Source organism: Astyanax mexicanus, chromosome 13 (genome assembly GCF_023375975.1).
Source record: "Astyanax mexicanus isolate ESR-SI-001 chromosome 13, AstMex3_surface, whole genome shotgun sequence".
Lineage (NCBI taxonomy): Eukaryota > Metazoa > Chordata > Actinopteri > Characiformes > Acestrorhamphidae > Astyanax > Astyanax mexicanus.
The window spans coordinates 24,936,942-24,954,375 of record NC_064420.1 but is presented as its reverse complement, the minus strand read 5'-3'; the positions used below and the strand labels follow the sequence as shown (position 1 = coordinate 24,954,375).

The 17,434-nt window shown below is 39.9% G+C and overlaps 1 protein-coding gene across 3 annotated transcripts in view; it reads left to right on the top strand.

The window, feature by feature from the left end:
* The window catches only part of LOC125780657 (selection and upkeep of intraepithelial T-cells protein 5-like), a 472,342-nt gene that overhangs the window by 107,553 nt on the left and 347,355 nt on the right, over positions 1 to 17,434 (top strand). For all 3 annotated transcript variants that reach the window (XM_049463186.1, XM_049463185.1, XM_049463184.1), the window contains exons 3-6: positions 7,632 to 8,012; positions 8,646 to 8,918; positions 11,702 to 11,809; positions 16,318 to 16,347. In XM_049463186.1, the coding sequence (XP_049319143.1) occupies positions 7,632 to 8,012; positions 8,646 to 8,918; positions 11,702 to 11,809; positions 16,318 to 16,347 (792 nt within the window). The remainder of the gene's footprint in view (positions 1 to 7,631; positions 8,013 to 8,645; positions 8,919 to 11,701; positions 11,810 to 16,317; positions 16,348 to 17,434) is intronic.

The following is a 17,434-nucleotide window of genomic DNA, read 5'->3' as shown; positions in this document are numbered from 1 at the left end:
ATAAAACAAAACAAAATAAAAGCAGTTCAAAAAATGCATTCAAATCTTAATAAGGCACTGTTAACATGCTACTACGCTTATGGCATGCTCAACCTGAATGGTAAATTTAGCTTGTGTTCATAAGAAACTTTGTGATTTGAAACCATCGAAATCCAGTTCTTAAAAACATATAGCACAAATATGAGCTAATTAAGTTAATTAAAAAGCTTAAAACAAAACAGGAGAAACTGTTGATATCCCTGTAGAGCACTGAATATCAAAGACAACTGCCCTGTGGCACCCTGCTAGGTCTTGATTATCAGTGGTATCTGTTCCTGTGAAATACCAGCTGGGCTTCCCTGTGAGAACCCAACAAAAGAATTTTCCCATTGTGAATAACGCGTCTTGCTGTTTTGTTAATAACTGAGGGCGGCCGCCGCTGTTGACACAAACAAAACTCTAGACCCTCCATGCTAGGCTGTACCATGCATGATTGCTCTGAAAATTTAAAGCCTCAAGGGAGCTGATTTAATGACATCTCTAATTTATACATGTAAATTCTTCTGGCCAGCAAATTTACAGGACAAACAGAGGATATCAAGTAAATAATGTGAAAAGGTTTGTTATCTAGATACTATTGGTGGATCATAGATACTCTTTTTTTCATTTTGTGTGTTATCCTAGATTTCATTAGTTCTAATCATTGAGTGGCCCTCCCACTCTCTCTCTCTCTCTCTCTCTCTCTCTCTCTCTCTTTCTCTCTATACACACACATATACACAAAATAATAAAATTCACAAAAAACTTTTAAAAAGCTAGAAATTCTAAAGCACTTAATTTCTATTTTCTTTTCCCCTTTTTTATTAGTTAGGTTAGGTTAGTTTCCTCTTTATGCTCAAAATTCCAATTAAAACATTTCCCTAGTTAATACCCTCTTGTCTCAGCAATGAGGAATCAAATTATTGAACTAAACAGAGAAAGAAAGACAGAAAAAGAATACAGAGCTAAAGCATGATGAGCACTGAAATTGTGAAAACTAACTCCTTTCCAGTTTTCAGTCTCATCATGCATGCTGGTTCTAAAAGATAAACGGATGGAGCCCATAGACCTATCATTCGTTTACAGTTAAAGTTATTATGATTTATTTATATATATTTATATATTTCTAAGCTGCTTTACTAATGAAAATTAAGGAGAAGAAGAAATTACTTCCCTTTTTATTGTCTCAGTTTTCACCGTCCTGCCCCCTCTGCTGGCCGCCCATGTGTCACCTCTGTCCACATTTTGCTGGAAAATTGGCCCATTGTCTGCAAATTCTTTCTCTGCCTCTGCCTCGTCCCCGACCCTTAACTTACTTTTTTCCATCGTCAACTTGACTTAATCCAAAGTGTCTGCCCGCTTTTCTTCTTCCTTTTTCGCTCAGGTGTTGAGAAGAGTTTCTTGATGCTTGGCATGGTCTTCCATAGTACTAAGCGGTTGTCTGGAGTACCCCACATAGTGCTATTTGATCGCGTTGGGGATTTCAGGCTTTAAACCCCTCATCTTCACATCATCTGGGTTTTTCACTCTTGCTGCAGGTAGATCCAGTCCGCTAGAGTCTGTATGAATTCTGCTTCTCCTCTCCTCTCATTTAATGTCTGGCGACAATACATAACAAAATCTTCAACTTCTTCTCCAAACTTCCTCCCTCCTCACCTGCCTAGGATCGGGGAGACTAAAGGCAGCCTAAAACATGTCCATTTTCAGTCCAATATTGATGTACCAACAGGGAACCAATCTTGGCCCACAACTTAAACCATTCAGCGCTCGGGCTGATCCATTCTTTCAGCGCGTGTTGAAGCCTTCCTCGGTGGCTCCAGGTGTGGGAAGCTATGGGCGAGTCGGGCCGCTGCGCTGCGCTGTAGATCCGGACATCTCCGAAGGCTCTGTTCTTGTCGTCCCACCGGATCACTGCAGCTTGGTTCTGGTCTCCGAATGGAGGCGTGGGTTCGAATCCCACTTCTGACACCAAAATTGTTGTGGAAATTTGGTGGTTTAAAGTGAAATAATAATGCTGAATGCTGAGTCAGGATCGAAGTAAGTAGCAAAGCTTTTTATTGAAGACCGTGCTCACACGGAGAATCTACTTGCCCTCAGCTGCCCTCTCACGGCCTCTTATCTGCTCTCCCAGCCCCCCACCACAACCAAACTCTGGACCCCTGCTGTGTTAAACCTCCCCCATTCACAGCCCATAGTATTTGTACAAAACCAGATGTTACGATTTACACAGTTGCAAACACTAACATTAAGAATCATTTAATACCACAGCCTTAACATTAACATTATAACCAGTTTTGCCAATACTCCCTTTATTGGAAAATGCATTTTTAACAGCAACAATTGATCTCTATTAAGTTGAACTATTTCCTAAAAAAATATGTTTTTTTTTATAAAAACAAAAAAAAATAACATATATTTTTTTTAAATAAAAAATAAAATATGGTCTTTCTTGATTTTACTGACACCACTGGTGAGTGTGTAGATTATACGTGGTGTGTGTGTTTGTGTGTGTGTGGTGTGTGTGTGGGTAGATTATATGTGGTGTGTAGATTATATGTGGTGTGTGTGTAGATTATATGTGGTGTGTGTGGATTATATGTGGTGTGTGTGTAGATTATATGTGGTGTGTGTGTGGATTATATGTGGTGTGTGTGTAGATTATATGTGGTGTGTGTGTAGATTATATGTGGTGTGTGTGTGGATTATATGTGGTGTGTGTGTAGATTATATGTGGTGTGTGTGTAGATTATATGTGGTGTGTGTGTAGATTATATGTGGTGTGTGTGAGTAGATTATATGTGGTGTGATTGTGTGTGAGTAGATTATATGTAGTGTGATTATGTGTGTGTGTGTGTAGATTATATGTGGTGTGTGTGTGTGTGTGTAGATTATATGTGGTGTGATTGTGTGTGAGTAGATTATATGTAGTGTGGTTATGTGTGTGTGTGTGTGTAGATTATATGTGGTGTGTGTGTGTGTGTAGATTATATGTGGTGTGATTGTGTGTGAGTAGATTATATGTAGTGTGATTATGTGTGTGTGTGTGTGTGTGTAGATTATATGTGGTGTGTGTGTGTAGATTATATGTAGTGTGATTATGTGTGTGTGTGTGTGTGTGTGTAGATTATATGTGGTGTGTGTGTGTAGATTATATGTGGTGTGTGTGTAGATTATATGTGGTGTGATTGTGTGTGTTTATGTGTGGATTATATGTGTGCGTGTGTAGATTATATGTGGTGTGTGTGTGTAGATTATATGTGGTGTGTGTGTGTAGATTATATGTGGTGTGTGTGTGTGTGTAGATTATATGTGATGTGTGTGTGTGTGTGTGTGTGTAGATTATATGTGGTGTGTGTAGATTATATGTGATGTGTGTGTGTGTGTGTGTAGATTATATGTGGTGTCAAGTCAAGTCAAGTAGTTTTATTGTCAATACTGCATATGTACAGGACATACAGAGAATTGAAATTACATTACTCTCCTTCCCAATTTTACAGCAAGTACAGATAATAGATATAATAAAAGAGAGAATGGGAGACACTATGTGTACAATACAGCAGGGACACAATAGACATACATGAGACAGAACAGGTGCAGTAGTGGTGGGGGAGAAATAGATATATAAATATAAGTAAAAATAAATAAGATACATAATCTAAACTAGTGGGAGACACTATATGTACAAAACAACAAGACACAATAAACATAAGTAAGACGAAAGACAATAGTGCAATATTGACGGTGATTGAGATGGAATGACAGTATAAATATAAATAGAACCCTTATAACGGTAGTGCAAATAGCTTAAGGCTGGTAAAGTAAAGTGAATGAGTGCGTAAAGTTCACAGTTTTTGGGGAATGAAAGTGTGTATTGACAGTGCAAGTATAGCAGTAGTGCAGGTATTGGGTACTGCCAGTCCGATTGGAAAGGGACAAGTACTTTGTTAATTGTAGTGCAGAGTTCAGTACTGTATTGGTGGGGGGTGGGAGGGTCAGGATGCTGAGTGAGTGTGTGCTGGGGGCAGGATAGGGATGGGGGGTAGAGCAGGAAGAGAGTTCAGCATCCTCACAGCCTGATGGATGGGGCTGTCTCGCAGTCTGCTGGTCCTCGCCCCGAGACTCCGCAGTCTCCTCCCTGATGGCAGCAGGCTGAAGAAGCTGTGTATTGGGTGGGAGGGATCTCCCGCCAGACAGAGGGCTTTTCGTGTGAGGCGGGAGCTGTACAAGTCCTGAAGGGAGGGGAGAGAGGTGCCAACGATCTTCTCAGCTGCTCTCACGATGCGATGGAGGGTCCTGCGGCAGGATGCTGTGCAGGCCCCGAACCACACGATGAAACAGCTGGTCAGGATGCTCTCGATGGCCCCTCTGTAGAAGGTGGTCATGATGGGGATGGGGGCTCTAGCTCTTCTCAGCTTGCGGAGAAAGTAGAGACGCTGATTTGCCTTCCTGGCCGGTGATGCTGAGTTGGTGCTCCAGGAGAGGTCCTCTGTGACGTGCACACCCAGGAACTTGGTGCTGCTCACCCTCTCCACAGCAGTTCCGTTGATGGACAGAGGAGTGTGCTGTGTGTGAGATCTACTGAAGTCCACAACAATCTCCTTAGTCTTCTCTGCATTCAGAGAGAGATTGTTGTGTTTGCACCAGGAGGCCAGGCGGCTCACCTCGCTCCTGTAGTGTGACTCATCGTTGTTGCTGATGAGACCCACCACCGTCGTGTCATCCGCAAACTTGACGAAGAGGTTGGAGGTGTGTGCTGGTGTGCAGTCATGGGTCAGCAGAGTGAACAGAAGGGGGCTCAGCACACATCCTTGGGGAGCCCCTGTGTTCAGTGTGGTGATGCTGGATGTGTTGCTGCCAACCCGCACTGCCTGTGGTCTTCCAGTCAGGAAGTGTTGAATGCTGAGCTGAAGTCAACAAACAGCATTCTGACGTAGGTGTTCTTCTTGTCCAGGTGTGTGAGGGCTGAATGGAGAACAGTGGAGATGGCATCATCGGTTGAGCGATTTGACCGATATGCAAACTGGTAGGGGTTCAGGGAGGGGGGGAGCGAAGACTTGATGTGATGCATGACTAGTCGTTCGAAGTACTTCACGAGGATGGGTGTGAGTGCAACCGGACGATAGTCATTGAAACAGGATGGCGATGCCTTCTTTGGGACAGGGATGATGGTGGTGGCTTTGAAGCATGTGGGAACCACTGCCTGACTCAGAGAGGTGTTATAGATGTCAGTATAAACCTCTGCGTGTTCCCAGGCACAGTCTCTCAGCACACGACCAGGAATGTTGTCAGGCCCAGGAGCTTTCCGAGCATTGATCCTGCTGAATGCTCTCCTCACACTGTCTGTGCACAGCGTCAGCACCTGGTCACCAGGAGGAAGGATGGATTTCTGGGCGGGTGTGTTGTTGAGTGGCTCGAACCTTGCGATGAACCCATTCAGGTTGTTCAGCAGAGATGTGTCGCTGTCGCAGATCTGTGGATGTGGTTTATAGCCTGTGATAGACTGGATACCCTGCGACAGGTTCCGTGTGTCTCTGCTGTCACTGAAGCATTGGGATATCTTCTTTGAGTACAGCCTCTTAGCTTTCCTGATCCCGCGGGACAGGTTGGCCCTGGCTGTCCTCAGGCCTGCCTGGTCTCCTGTTGTGAAGGCTGCATTTCTAGCCTTCAGGAGCTTGTGGACCTCTCCTGTCAGCCATGGTTTCTGATTCGCTCGAACAGTGATGGTCTTGAGGTCGGTTACATCATCAGTGCACTTGGTGATGTAGGCAGAGACAGTGTCTGTGTACTCCTGAATGTCTGTGGAGTTGTTGTGGGTGGCAGCCTCTCTGAACATATTCCAGTCTGTTGTGCTGAAACAGTCCTGAAGTGCCTCTGAGGAACCCTCTGGCCACACGCGTACCTGCTTAAGAACTGGTTTGGTGACTTTAACCAGTGGTCTGTAAGCTGGCATTAGCATAATGGTGAGGTGATTGGAGGCTCCAAGGTGGGGGAGGGGGGAGGCTCTGTATGCTCCTCTGTGCGTTATAAAGACCTGGTCCAATGTGTTGTTTCCCCTGGTTGGAAAGTCTATGTGTTTAAAAAGTCCAGAAAACACACTCTTTGGGTCTGCATGGTTGAAATCTCCAGCCAGAATGAGAAAAGCATCTGGGTGTGCTGTCTGCTGTTCACTGATGAACTGGTACAGTTCATTCAGTGCTTCACTCCTCACGCTGTTGTTGGAGGTCGGAGGGAGATAAACAGCAGCGATCAGCACGGCGGAGAATCTCTCGGTAGATAGAACGGACGGCACTTGATAATCATCAGTTCCACTACCGGTGAGCAGTGTTTACAGACCACAACAATGTTACTACACCAAGCATCGCTGATGTAAACACAGAGTCCGCCGCCGTGGGTCTTGCCTCCTTCAGCTAGCGCGCGGTCCGCCCGATAGCGTGTTAGCCGCTCCAGCTGAACGGCGTGGTCCGGGACGCTGTTGTTGAGCCAGGTTTCCGTGAAAACATAAACACAACAGTCTCTCACGGTCTTCTGGGTTGACTGAAGTAAGCGGATGTAATCCAGTTTATTGTCCAGAGAGTGTACGTTGGCCAGAATCATGCTGGGGATAGCTGGCTTGTGTGGACTAGCCGCTAGCCTCGCTCGGATAGCTCCGCGCTTACCCCGCTTCTGCTTCCTCGCCTGCCACCTGTGGCGCTTCCATTGTGGGCGAGCTGCAGCGGTGGGGGTCGGTGGGAGTGTGGGTGTCCGGAGCACGTCGCGGACTCTCAGCTCTTCTCTGAGTCCGCGGTTTAACTCCAAAAGTGAGTTTCTGCCGACTTCAAGCAGAAACTCACGGCTGTAGGTGCGCTTCAGGACGTGAACGCACGACAAAGACGAACAAAAACACTGCGAATTACGGGACAAAAAACACGAAAACGCTGTTTCCTCGGGAGCGAGAGAAGCCGCAGCGTGTGCACGCGCCGCCATCTTGGATCATATGTGTGTGTGTAGATTATATGTGGTGTGTGTGTTTGTGTGTGTGTGTGTGTAGATTATATGTGGTGTGTGTGTTTGTGTGTGTGTGGTGTGTGTGTATGTAGATTATATGTGGTGTGTGTGTGTGTAGATTATATGTGGTGTGTGTGTGTGTGTGTGTGTGTGTGTGTAGATTATATGTGGTGTGTGTGTGTGTGTGTGTGTGTGTGTGTGTGGTGTGTGTGTAGATTATATGTGGTGTGTGTATGTGGTGAGTGTGTGTGTGTGTAGATTATATGTGGTGTGTGTGTTTGTGTGTGAGTGTGTGTGTGTGTGTGTGTTTGTGTGTTTGTGTGTGTGTGTAGATTATATGTGGTGAGTGTGTGTGTGTGTAGATTATATGTGGTGTGTGTGTTTGTGTGTGTGTGTGAGTGTGTGTGTGTGTAGATTATATGTGGTGTGTGTTTGTGTGTGTGTGTAGATTATATGTGGTGTGTGTGTGTGTGTGTTTGTGTGTGTGTGTAGATTATATGTGGTGAGTGTGTGTGTAGATTATATGTGGTGTGTGTGTTTGTGTGTGTGTGTGAGTGTGTGTGTGTGTAGATTATATGTGGTGTGTGTGTTTGTGTGTTTATTAAAGGTTCTGTTGGTTTTGTTTACAGAGTCTGGAGGGAGGTTCAGGTTGGTGGTTCCAGAAGCTCATGTTTTCAGTGTTCCTGGTTCTGATGTTGTTCTGTCGTGTTCTGTACGAGAGTATGATCGTCTGAACATCCTGGTGAACGCTGTGGATCTGACCGTTACTTGGTCCAGATCAGACCTGAATGATTCACTGGTTCATCTCTATGGGAATCATAAAGATCTAAACACAGATCAGAATCCTTCTTACAGAGGAAGAACCGCTGTGTTTAAAGAGCAGCTGAAGAATGGAGACGCCTCACTGAAACTCTCCAACGTTCGGATTACTGATGAAGGAGAATACACATGCAGAGTTGACTCTAAGAACATCTGGAGGACTGATAAAACTATTAAACTCTCAGTTGAAGGTAAACATTTCAGTTGAGATGTGTTTCAGGTCGTGTTCACACATATCTGAATATCAGTCTTTCTCTGTGTTTCAGCTTCCTGATTACACAAACACAATGTTATATTTCACTGAAAATGAGGGGAGAGCATGATTCTCATGTGAATGTGCAAAACACAGTTTTTAAATCACTGAATATTAAACATGCACATGATTTGCGCTGGAAACAATTATTGCATTACATCTCAAACAGAATACTAATTCCACTTTTTGTCTAGTTGACACAGACACTGTGGTGTTTTCAACCGTAACATAAAATCCTACTTTTTAATTGTATTCTGATTTCGTTTGATTCAGATTCTGTTTAAACGTCAAGGAAATCTTTGATGTAAAGAAACAAAATATTTGTACTTTGTTCAGTTCTGTTTTTGGTTGTATGATTATTGACGATTTTTAAAATAAACTGTAAGAATTTGCATTGTAATCTTGTGGATTATTATGGCAAAAATCATTTTAGATATATACAGATATGTGTGAACTTGAAGTAACAATATAATTAATACATTTATATAAATCATTTTTATATTTTAGTAAATATTTATATAAAAGTAATTAATTCCACACTCTTGGATGTTTTGATGATTTTTTTCCACAGTTGTGGGAAGTGAACCAGTGATCACTATGGAGAAATATGAATCAGGAAAGTTCAGTTTACTGTGTGAATCTAAAGGCTGGCGTCCTGAACCTGAGCTTCAGTGGAGGAACAGTAAAGGAGTTAAGCTGACTGCAGAAACAGAACCTCAGAGAGTCGCTGATTTCTTTAATGTGAAAAGCAGAATCACAGTAGAGGAAATCGACTCATACTACTGCACAGTGACACAGAGACATCATGTGAAGGAGGGACTGATCAATGCTCGAACTCTGTACGGTGAGTTACTTTTCCACTGTTGTTTTCCACTGTATTAAAAAGGAACCATATCCTTTACCAGGTAAAGAGTTATTGCTTCTGTTACCTCTCTCCATCGTTTACTAATTTTTTCATATGGAGGGCCTCTCTTATATGCTTGTGTTAGCGTTGGTTCTTTTAGTCAGGCTGTAGCGTTAGCCTCTGCTAGCTAATCTTTTGGTTACGTGACTTTCAGCGTATTGTTTGGGGACGTCGCGTCTTTAAGTGGTTGAACAGGTTTGTTGTGTTGCCGTCTGACGTGAGAAACACCTCTGTGCAAATACTGCAAACAACTGTTGTTTGTAGAAATGCCACCTTTTAGAAATGAAAATAAGGAATGCCCACCACAGCTTCTCTGGCTCATAACCACCATGGCCCAACTTCTGTGGAGTCAAATATAATACGTATAAAATTATAGAATTTAAATTTGATTATATATATATTGATTTTTATATTTTATTTTAGACTTTTATGAATTGATATGTATTTATATAAAGAATATAAACATTTTGACACAAAATACACAGAAGGCTCTACCAATATTTTTAATCTAGAAAATGTATATACAGTATATATATTAAATAATGAACTTTTTATTTATTTATTAACTGTTAATCCTAACAATGGTTTGAACCGATTAAATATAGGATGCAAAATTGAAATGCCAATTAATGGGTGATTCAGTGTTTTATGTGACGGGTGGCAACCATACTTGTTTGTGTTGCATCTACATTTGTTAAACATATACAATAAAATGAATGAATGCTAATAGTCCAGGGCGATTTTCGTGATTAATTTAGTTAATTTGAATTACAGTTTTAATGTGATTTTCAAAACGGAATAATCACGATTTTACATACAGACATTTTATCTTTTTAATCTAAAATATCAGAAAATGCTACTCATTTCTGAAGTGTTTATCCGTCTTACCTTGTTTATCGATGCCTCTCACAGACAAGCACTTGCATATTTTCTGAACATTCCATCCAGGACTGAGCCATATTAATAGCCAGAGAAGGTCTGAGCGTTCCCGCTAGTTCTATCAGGGTACTCTGTTGTGATAAATGGGAATTATTATAAAGTTCTGCTGGTGCAGTTCACCGAGAGAGTAAACTCCAGCTCAGGAGCTGTGGAAAAACCTCCTGCTAACCACGACTGTACAATCAGTACAGTCAGTAAGTTTTACTGGTCTCTTACTGTCTGTCGGGTGAGTAGACTGTACAGAATCTCTGATCATAAACGAATGCTTCTGACTTCATAATAAATTACAGATTACAACAAAGCAGCTGCGCTTCTCTTCTTCCCCTAACTTAATCTTTATATGTAAATGATCTGTAGTTCTGCTGTTGGTGTAAACAGAGAACAGTAATGCATTACATTGATAACTGATCATAGAGATAAAAGCATCCACAGATGAACTTTCCTGATTTGTGAAATCGTTTATCGTTCACATCACAGTGAACAATGTTGTTGAACGTGTTTTTTTAACAAAAAGAGTAAAATATTCTCACTTAAAATATACAAAACGATTACACAAAAACTGAAATACTGTGGGCATGTGGGAAATACTGTGGGAAACATCAGGTCATGTAGTATCGTAATTATTGTACACTGATCAAAAAATTACAGAAACATTTATAAATTACACGTGAACAAGAATCTGCGATACTTTGGGCCCTATTTTAGTGATCTGTAGGTGAGCCATCAATCACGAACCACGCAGTTTGATTTAGAGACATTTAAATCAGTCAGTGGTGCACCTGTGATAGCAATACGCCAGAAATTTACCTGAACACACCTCACTTCCAGACGACCACGCCTAGCAGCGTCGATCTATTCAGAAGTACTGTAGCTATTTAAACAAGGCAGGCACAAGGCATGAAAATAGACTGCAGATGGGGTGTAAGATAGCAATAAGCATCACAGTGTGCAGGGTGTAAGGTAGAGAGCCCTGACATGAAATAGTTCCTGATGTATTATATACCAAAAATACAAAAAAACTACATTTGCCCAAATTGTTGAGGAAGTAAACGGCTTACAAACTAGACTGGTGTACGTTGTTGAATGAACTCAGTGGTTATCTGTATGAACACTTCCATGAAGAGGTGAGACCAAGGAGAGGTGGTGCTACAAACACGATGTGAAACAGAATTAACCCTCTCTTTATACATTATTTAACCATGTTAATAGACAACCTCTCTGATTTCCTATTTAATGTATCAATGCAAGTATTTACTTATTTTAATAAACCCTTCCAGTATAGTCTGCTTGTGTGTCAGTTTATTCCACTGTTCACCAACTTTGTTCAGTAAGAAAAGCCAGGATCATCCATTTTATAAGCAAATAAAAAGTTTGTGGTAAGAGCTGTAACCCTCACAGTCCTACTTGTGAGTACTTGGAGAGTGTCATGTAAAATGTTTCTTTTATTTCAGCTGGTTTAGCAGATCAGGTGTTTTGTTTGAAGAGAATAAGTAAACATGTTTTTAGATTTTATTTATACGCATAATACATTTAATATCATTAATATTGACATCTGTAGGTGTCTTTTCTCTACTAGATTAACCATTTGTCAGAATCACAACAATTCTAATAATATTCTAATTATAGAAATAGTTTAAACTGTTTATTGACACTCAGCCAAAACAGTTTAAAAAATCTAGAAGTAATAATCAATATCAGTATTGGTGAGGAAAAACACTTGTAGTTTTTGTAGAAGTCTGCAACTGGAGACAGAAATGTAACTGAATGTTTTGATTGTGTTTCAGAGCATGTGCCCAGTGAGGTTGTGAAAACTGTTGGAATTACCATTGGTGTACTTTTTCTTGTGGGTGTCCTGGCTGGAGTCCTGGCTGGAGTCATTTACATCTATAACGGTAAGCCATCTCTCTCTGTTAGCACATGCCTGCAACACATTTTCCAACATCTCTGTTTTTCTTGAATATATTTACATGTTTTAAAATGCACACTGCTAAACTCACTTCTAGTGCACCAGTCACATGATCTGTTTCTGAAAACTTTCCACATCTGCATATCTGTTCCTTTATTTAATTAGGACCTTTTTATTTTCCTGGAGTGATATAGTAAAATTCATGTTTGGTAAACCACAATGAATGTGTAACAGCTCAGACGGGAGTTGGACGCTTAAGATACTTTAATACAAGGGTCAAAAACCAAGAGCATAGTTGTAACACAGGCAAAACCAAAGAGAGACATGCAAAACATCAGAGCCAAATGATGAGCCAAAATAGTGCTGAAACGAGAGACCAGAAAACAGGTAAACACAGAATTAACAGAGGAAAACGAATAGAAACAGTATGAGAACACTCAGTATGTTGCTGGTTAAACAGTAAATGAAGGTCAAACCGGTTTACATACACTTCAAAATTAACAACAGCTGAAAAAAATCTAGAAATCTGGAGATGGGGCGCTGAGTGGTCCAGCGGTCTAAACCGCTGCCACTATGAGCGGGAGGTCGGAACCTAGCCGCTGTGCTTTCCTCCGAGTGCGCTAGCTGCTCAGATAATGATGCACCAGCAGCAGCTCGAAAAAAGGGGTGACTGACTTCACACGTGTCGGAGGAGGCGTGTGCTCGTCCGCATCCTCCAAGAGTCGCAGGTGCCACCGGTGAAAGGGGTGGGACAGTTGGATAACCAAATTGGGAGAAAATGGGGAAAAATCTGAAATAAATTATTAAAAGAAAGAAATCTGGAGATGATGAACGTGAGAGCAAAATGTGATTGGTTTAAATCTGGACACTTGATACTGTTAGATGCATGCTGGGAATTATAGTTCTGGAGCAAAGTTTGTCCATTGATCATAGTTTTGGACTCCATAGTCAGTATTATTCTCCCCCAAAAAGTCCATGTAGGCTGATGTACTACACAATACGACCCTCAACATCTGAAGATGCCCCACTAACGCTATTGCATGGCAGACAGACAGACTCAGTGTTAATAGGAAGGGTTCTTTCCTCAAAGTAAATCTGCCTTGTTTATTTGACAATACAACACAGCTTCAGTGCACTGATGTGTATGCTTCCATACCTCCTCTCTTCATTTCATCCAGTCATCAACTGCAGGAACATCAGTTCTAACAGACCAGTGCATCAGAGGTAGTTGATATCCTATCCTAACAAAGCGGTCAGTCCGGTGGCAGAACTAGTTAGGGAGTTTTAATTTTGTTCTCAGTGTGTTTTGGTTCTAGATATATCAGAGGTAAATTAATTCTCATATTCTATTAATTCCTGCCCTTTCATTTCAGATCACTGTGTGTTGTAATTTTTTTTATTCACTTGTGCTTTCTACTTCTAGTTGAGGCTTCAAACAGTGTGCCTTTCTGAACTGAGTTTGTCAAAATACAATTTCCAATGCAAGATATGAAATAATATGAAAATAACACCTACTAAATAAATGATCTGTATATAAAATGGGGCTGTTAGATTAATATCTTATTTTCACTAAATGAATCAAAGAAAAAATACCTTGTTAAATTTAACCCTGATTCATGGACTTCCTTGGTTCCCTTTATCCTGGAGTGTCAATAACCATGATAACGACTCTTCAGCAGAAACATTCAATGAACACCGCTGTTTAATTTATCTGTTACTTGCCATAAGATTTTGTGACTTTTCAGACTTCTCTATAAATTTCTTCTCTATAATAATAATCACTTAAACTGCCCCTGCTCGAGAAAAAGACTACCCCAAGAAGCAGACTGCCCCAATGCTTTCGAATTAGTTAATTAATCGATTAATTAATCACATAAAAATAACATGTAAAAAATAACAATCATTAATCACCTTCCTTGATGCCCTTCTGACAGCAGCTGAGATTGGCTTTGCTGAGCCGTAACTTTTAACATAACATAACATTAAGACACTGTTGCTTTTTTTGCTGGTCTATGATATATATAGAATTAAAATGATAAGCTCTGGAAATTGCACATGTAACATGCAGCATGTTGTCTAATGTTTTGGCTGTGGAAAAGTTAATACATTGTTTCCTCTGGGTTATAATTGTGATCTAAATATGCATGGTATATTCTGTTTCTGAAATAAAGAAATGTGGAATTGTAAGTGTATGACAGTTGTTCATTCATTGATTTACTACTGTTCTACAATTTACTTGAATTGCATAATTTACAATACGTTAATATAAAAAAATTGATGCATGTAATTCATTTAGATTGATTAATGACAGAACATGTAATTAATTACACAAATAATAATAAGAAGTCTGTCCACTTTTGTGGTTTATTTGCTAGTATGCCCTTATGGCCTTCACAAAACGACAATTAAAGACAAGGATTTGTGAACAAAAATTTACAATCAGGAAAAAGATGAAAAATCCCCAGTAGCTAGACATTAGAGGTGTGCCAAAAAATCAATTCATATAAGAATCTTGATTCTCAATTACTACGATTCAGAATCTATTTAAAATGTCCCAAAATCGATTCTAAGTCGTGCTGAAGTTTGTTTTGAAACTTTTCCGCGCACGCGTGTGTCCCAGAGCTTGCTGCGTGGTGAAGTCTCGCGTAATTACAAAATTAGAAATGAGACTTCACCACGCAGCAGACTCTGGGACATCTCTGGGAGATTCAACTGGTCCCGTCTTCGTTGAGGGTAAAGATATGGAATCATTTCGGTTTTTACCGAATGCCAGGGAAGACCGAGCTTGACTCCTACAGACAGAGGCTTGGTACATTGGTACAAATCAATATAGTAAATCCAAAAGGCATTTTGTTTAATTTGTTTTGAGTAGGATATGTTTATTTTTTTTTTAAGATTGCGATTATTATTATTATTTCATATATTCTGTTTTCTGTAATATTCTTATGTTTCCTATTTTTGCACATCATTGACATTTGTATATTTATTTTTTTGAAGAACACTACATTATACTGTTGACCTGTTAATGATAATGCTAAGTGGGGCGGGTTGTACACCTGGTTGATTCATTTAGTAGCGTGTCTGGTGTACGCTGAGGAAGGCCTACGGACCGAAATGTTCGTGTTTTATCTGTGAGTCAAATAAACACACTGGACATTATACGAGTGCTGTCCGATCCTCTTCATTTTTCGGATTGTCTATTGTGGATTCAGCACGTGAGAAGAACAGGGCAGCCTGTTTGTTGACTTTATTGAACAATAGCTTTTTCCCATGGCCAATTCCAGGATTCATATTCATGACTTTTTCACACTTTTAAATAATAAAGTTATATTTATTCTAATAAAATCTTATCCTTGCTTCTCTGCTGACTCCAGGCTAAACTCTTTATTCTCAGTAAAGCTCTCACAAAATAAGAAGTCCCTGCCTTGTCATGTCATTTACTATAAATCATGATGCATTATGGGAATTTATAGTGCCTCAAAATCATGTTCAAAGTCCACAAATACGATTTGGATACTTATAGACAAATGGCTGACATACTCAATAGTTCCCTAAAATGTAAACAGGGAGCCATTTCAGTCACAGCCTGTCAGTTTTAAAGAACCAATCCTTGACTTTCTATCAGAACCTTGACCCATCATTATAAAACAGTTAATAATTATAAATGTCATCTTAAAAGAACATTCAGGCATGCACCATTTCACAAGTTTACACCTTCTTCCCCATCCAGAACAGAACAGCTTGTATCCAGCACTATTTCTCCCTGTTTGAGTGCATTGCTGGAAGATGTGTGGAAAACACATCCACTGTGTATTTAAATTAATTGATAATATTAATATAATAATTTTAGTTGTTTAAATTAAAACACATTGATATAATTGTTGTAATATCTGAATATTTACACTGTTCCATTTATTCTTTCAGATCATTAAAAAGTAAAGTTCTTGTTTTCACTCATTATTCACAGTTAAATACGTTCACTGTTTATCTTTTACTCTGGACAATAGCCAGCAGTAAATAATCATGATGAAGTTACAAAATGAATATGAACAGCTGTTGAAACAATAAGAAATGTTTCTAAGTTAAGCCACTGCTGACCAGCCCCTGCCACTCTGCACTGGTCTGCCCTGACTTGTGTTTGTTGTGTGTTTGTGTGCCCAGTCATGAACTTAACAACAAAAACTCTTTCCATCACTCTTGTTTTCCTTTCAGAACTTACATTTTGTTCTTGATTGTTTACACAATGAGACACAATGACCACAACATGTAACTCATGTACCAACCCCCTGAACCAATTCTGCTAAACTACAAGTACAATTCCTGCTTTACACTCAAACTGCAGTTCTAAAACACACTTTTCCGAACATGCAACATCTTATTTATACATCACACACAATATAACAAGTAAGTTTATTGGAGTAAACTAGTTTCTGTATATTAGAATAAACACTGGTTTTTGTGTCCATGTTTTCATTCTTACATTTCTGTTTACAGAAAAAAAGAAAAGAGAAGAAATCAACAAAGGTAAACAACTTTTTTTCTAAATGATCCAGATAATTATTAGTTTGCTGAAACTGTTGTGGTTAATAATAGCATATAGAAATCTTGTATCTCAGCAGTTAGTTCTGGAGCAATGAGGTTAATGGAGCTGACAAGTAATAAAAGCTTTTACCTCACCAATTATCACTGGCACTTTGAGGCTAATGTAGCTAACATGTAGCTAGCGTTATCATGAAGCTCTCCAAATCTCACCTGAAATTCACGCTGCTCCATTTCCAAGACCTCAGCACACTTTTCAGTTGGGAGCATTGGTGTAGGAACCGGGGGCAATATCAGAAATAGGTGGATTGGTCCCCCCAAATATTATATCGTTCCTATTAATGAGGAGACAGGCCAATGACCACTGTGTGAATAGGAAATCTCTTAACGCGAACATGGAGCCGGTTCATGGAGAAAGTTTCGCCTCTCAGAAGGAACAGCCAATCAGCTTGCTGGTTTTGTGGAGCATTAATTCAGGATTGCAGTATTACTGTAAGCTATAATGAACGAAAATTGTGTTTTCCACCTGATCCAACAAAAGAGCTAATAAACAATCCTTTATTGAGTTTACCTGTTTAAAAAAGCTCTAGAATATACAGAACAGTGGAAATATACAGTATAATATGCAGGAACAGGGTTGAGAAACACTGCTCTAACCTGACTTCTGTTAATTTGTAGTTCACAGCAGGGGCGTTGCCTGGGTATCCAAAGCTTCGGAGCTCAGCCAAACCAATTATAAGATTTTTTTTTGCATATATTTTTTAAGCATCCTGCATAATATGTAGTTTTTATATTTGATGGATATAAAGTGTGCTGTAATTCAGCATGGTTGATTGTTGCTGTCTTATTAAAAAACATTGAAAAACTTGGAAACAAGAGGGAAAAAACTGCATGTGACAGAAAATGAAAATTACAAACTCTAAAAACATTAAAAAACATCACTAGCTTTCACGGCATAGAGTTTCCCCAGTTTCCCCAGCATTTTATGGAACAATGTAATTTATTCCTAATTTCCAGTAGCAAAATTATGGTTGCCTTTTACTGTTGCTCACTTAAACAAATTAGTAAAAGG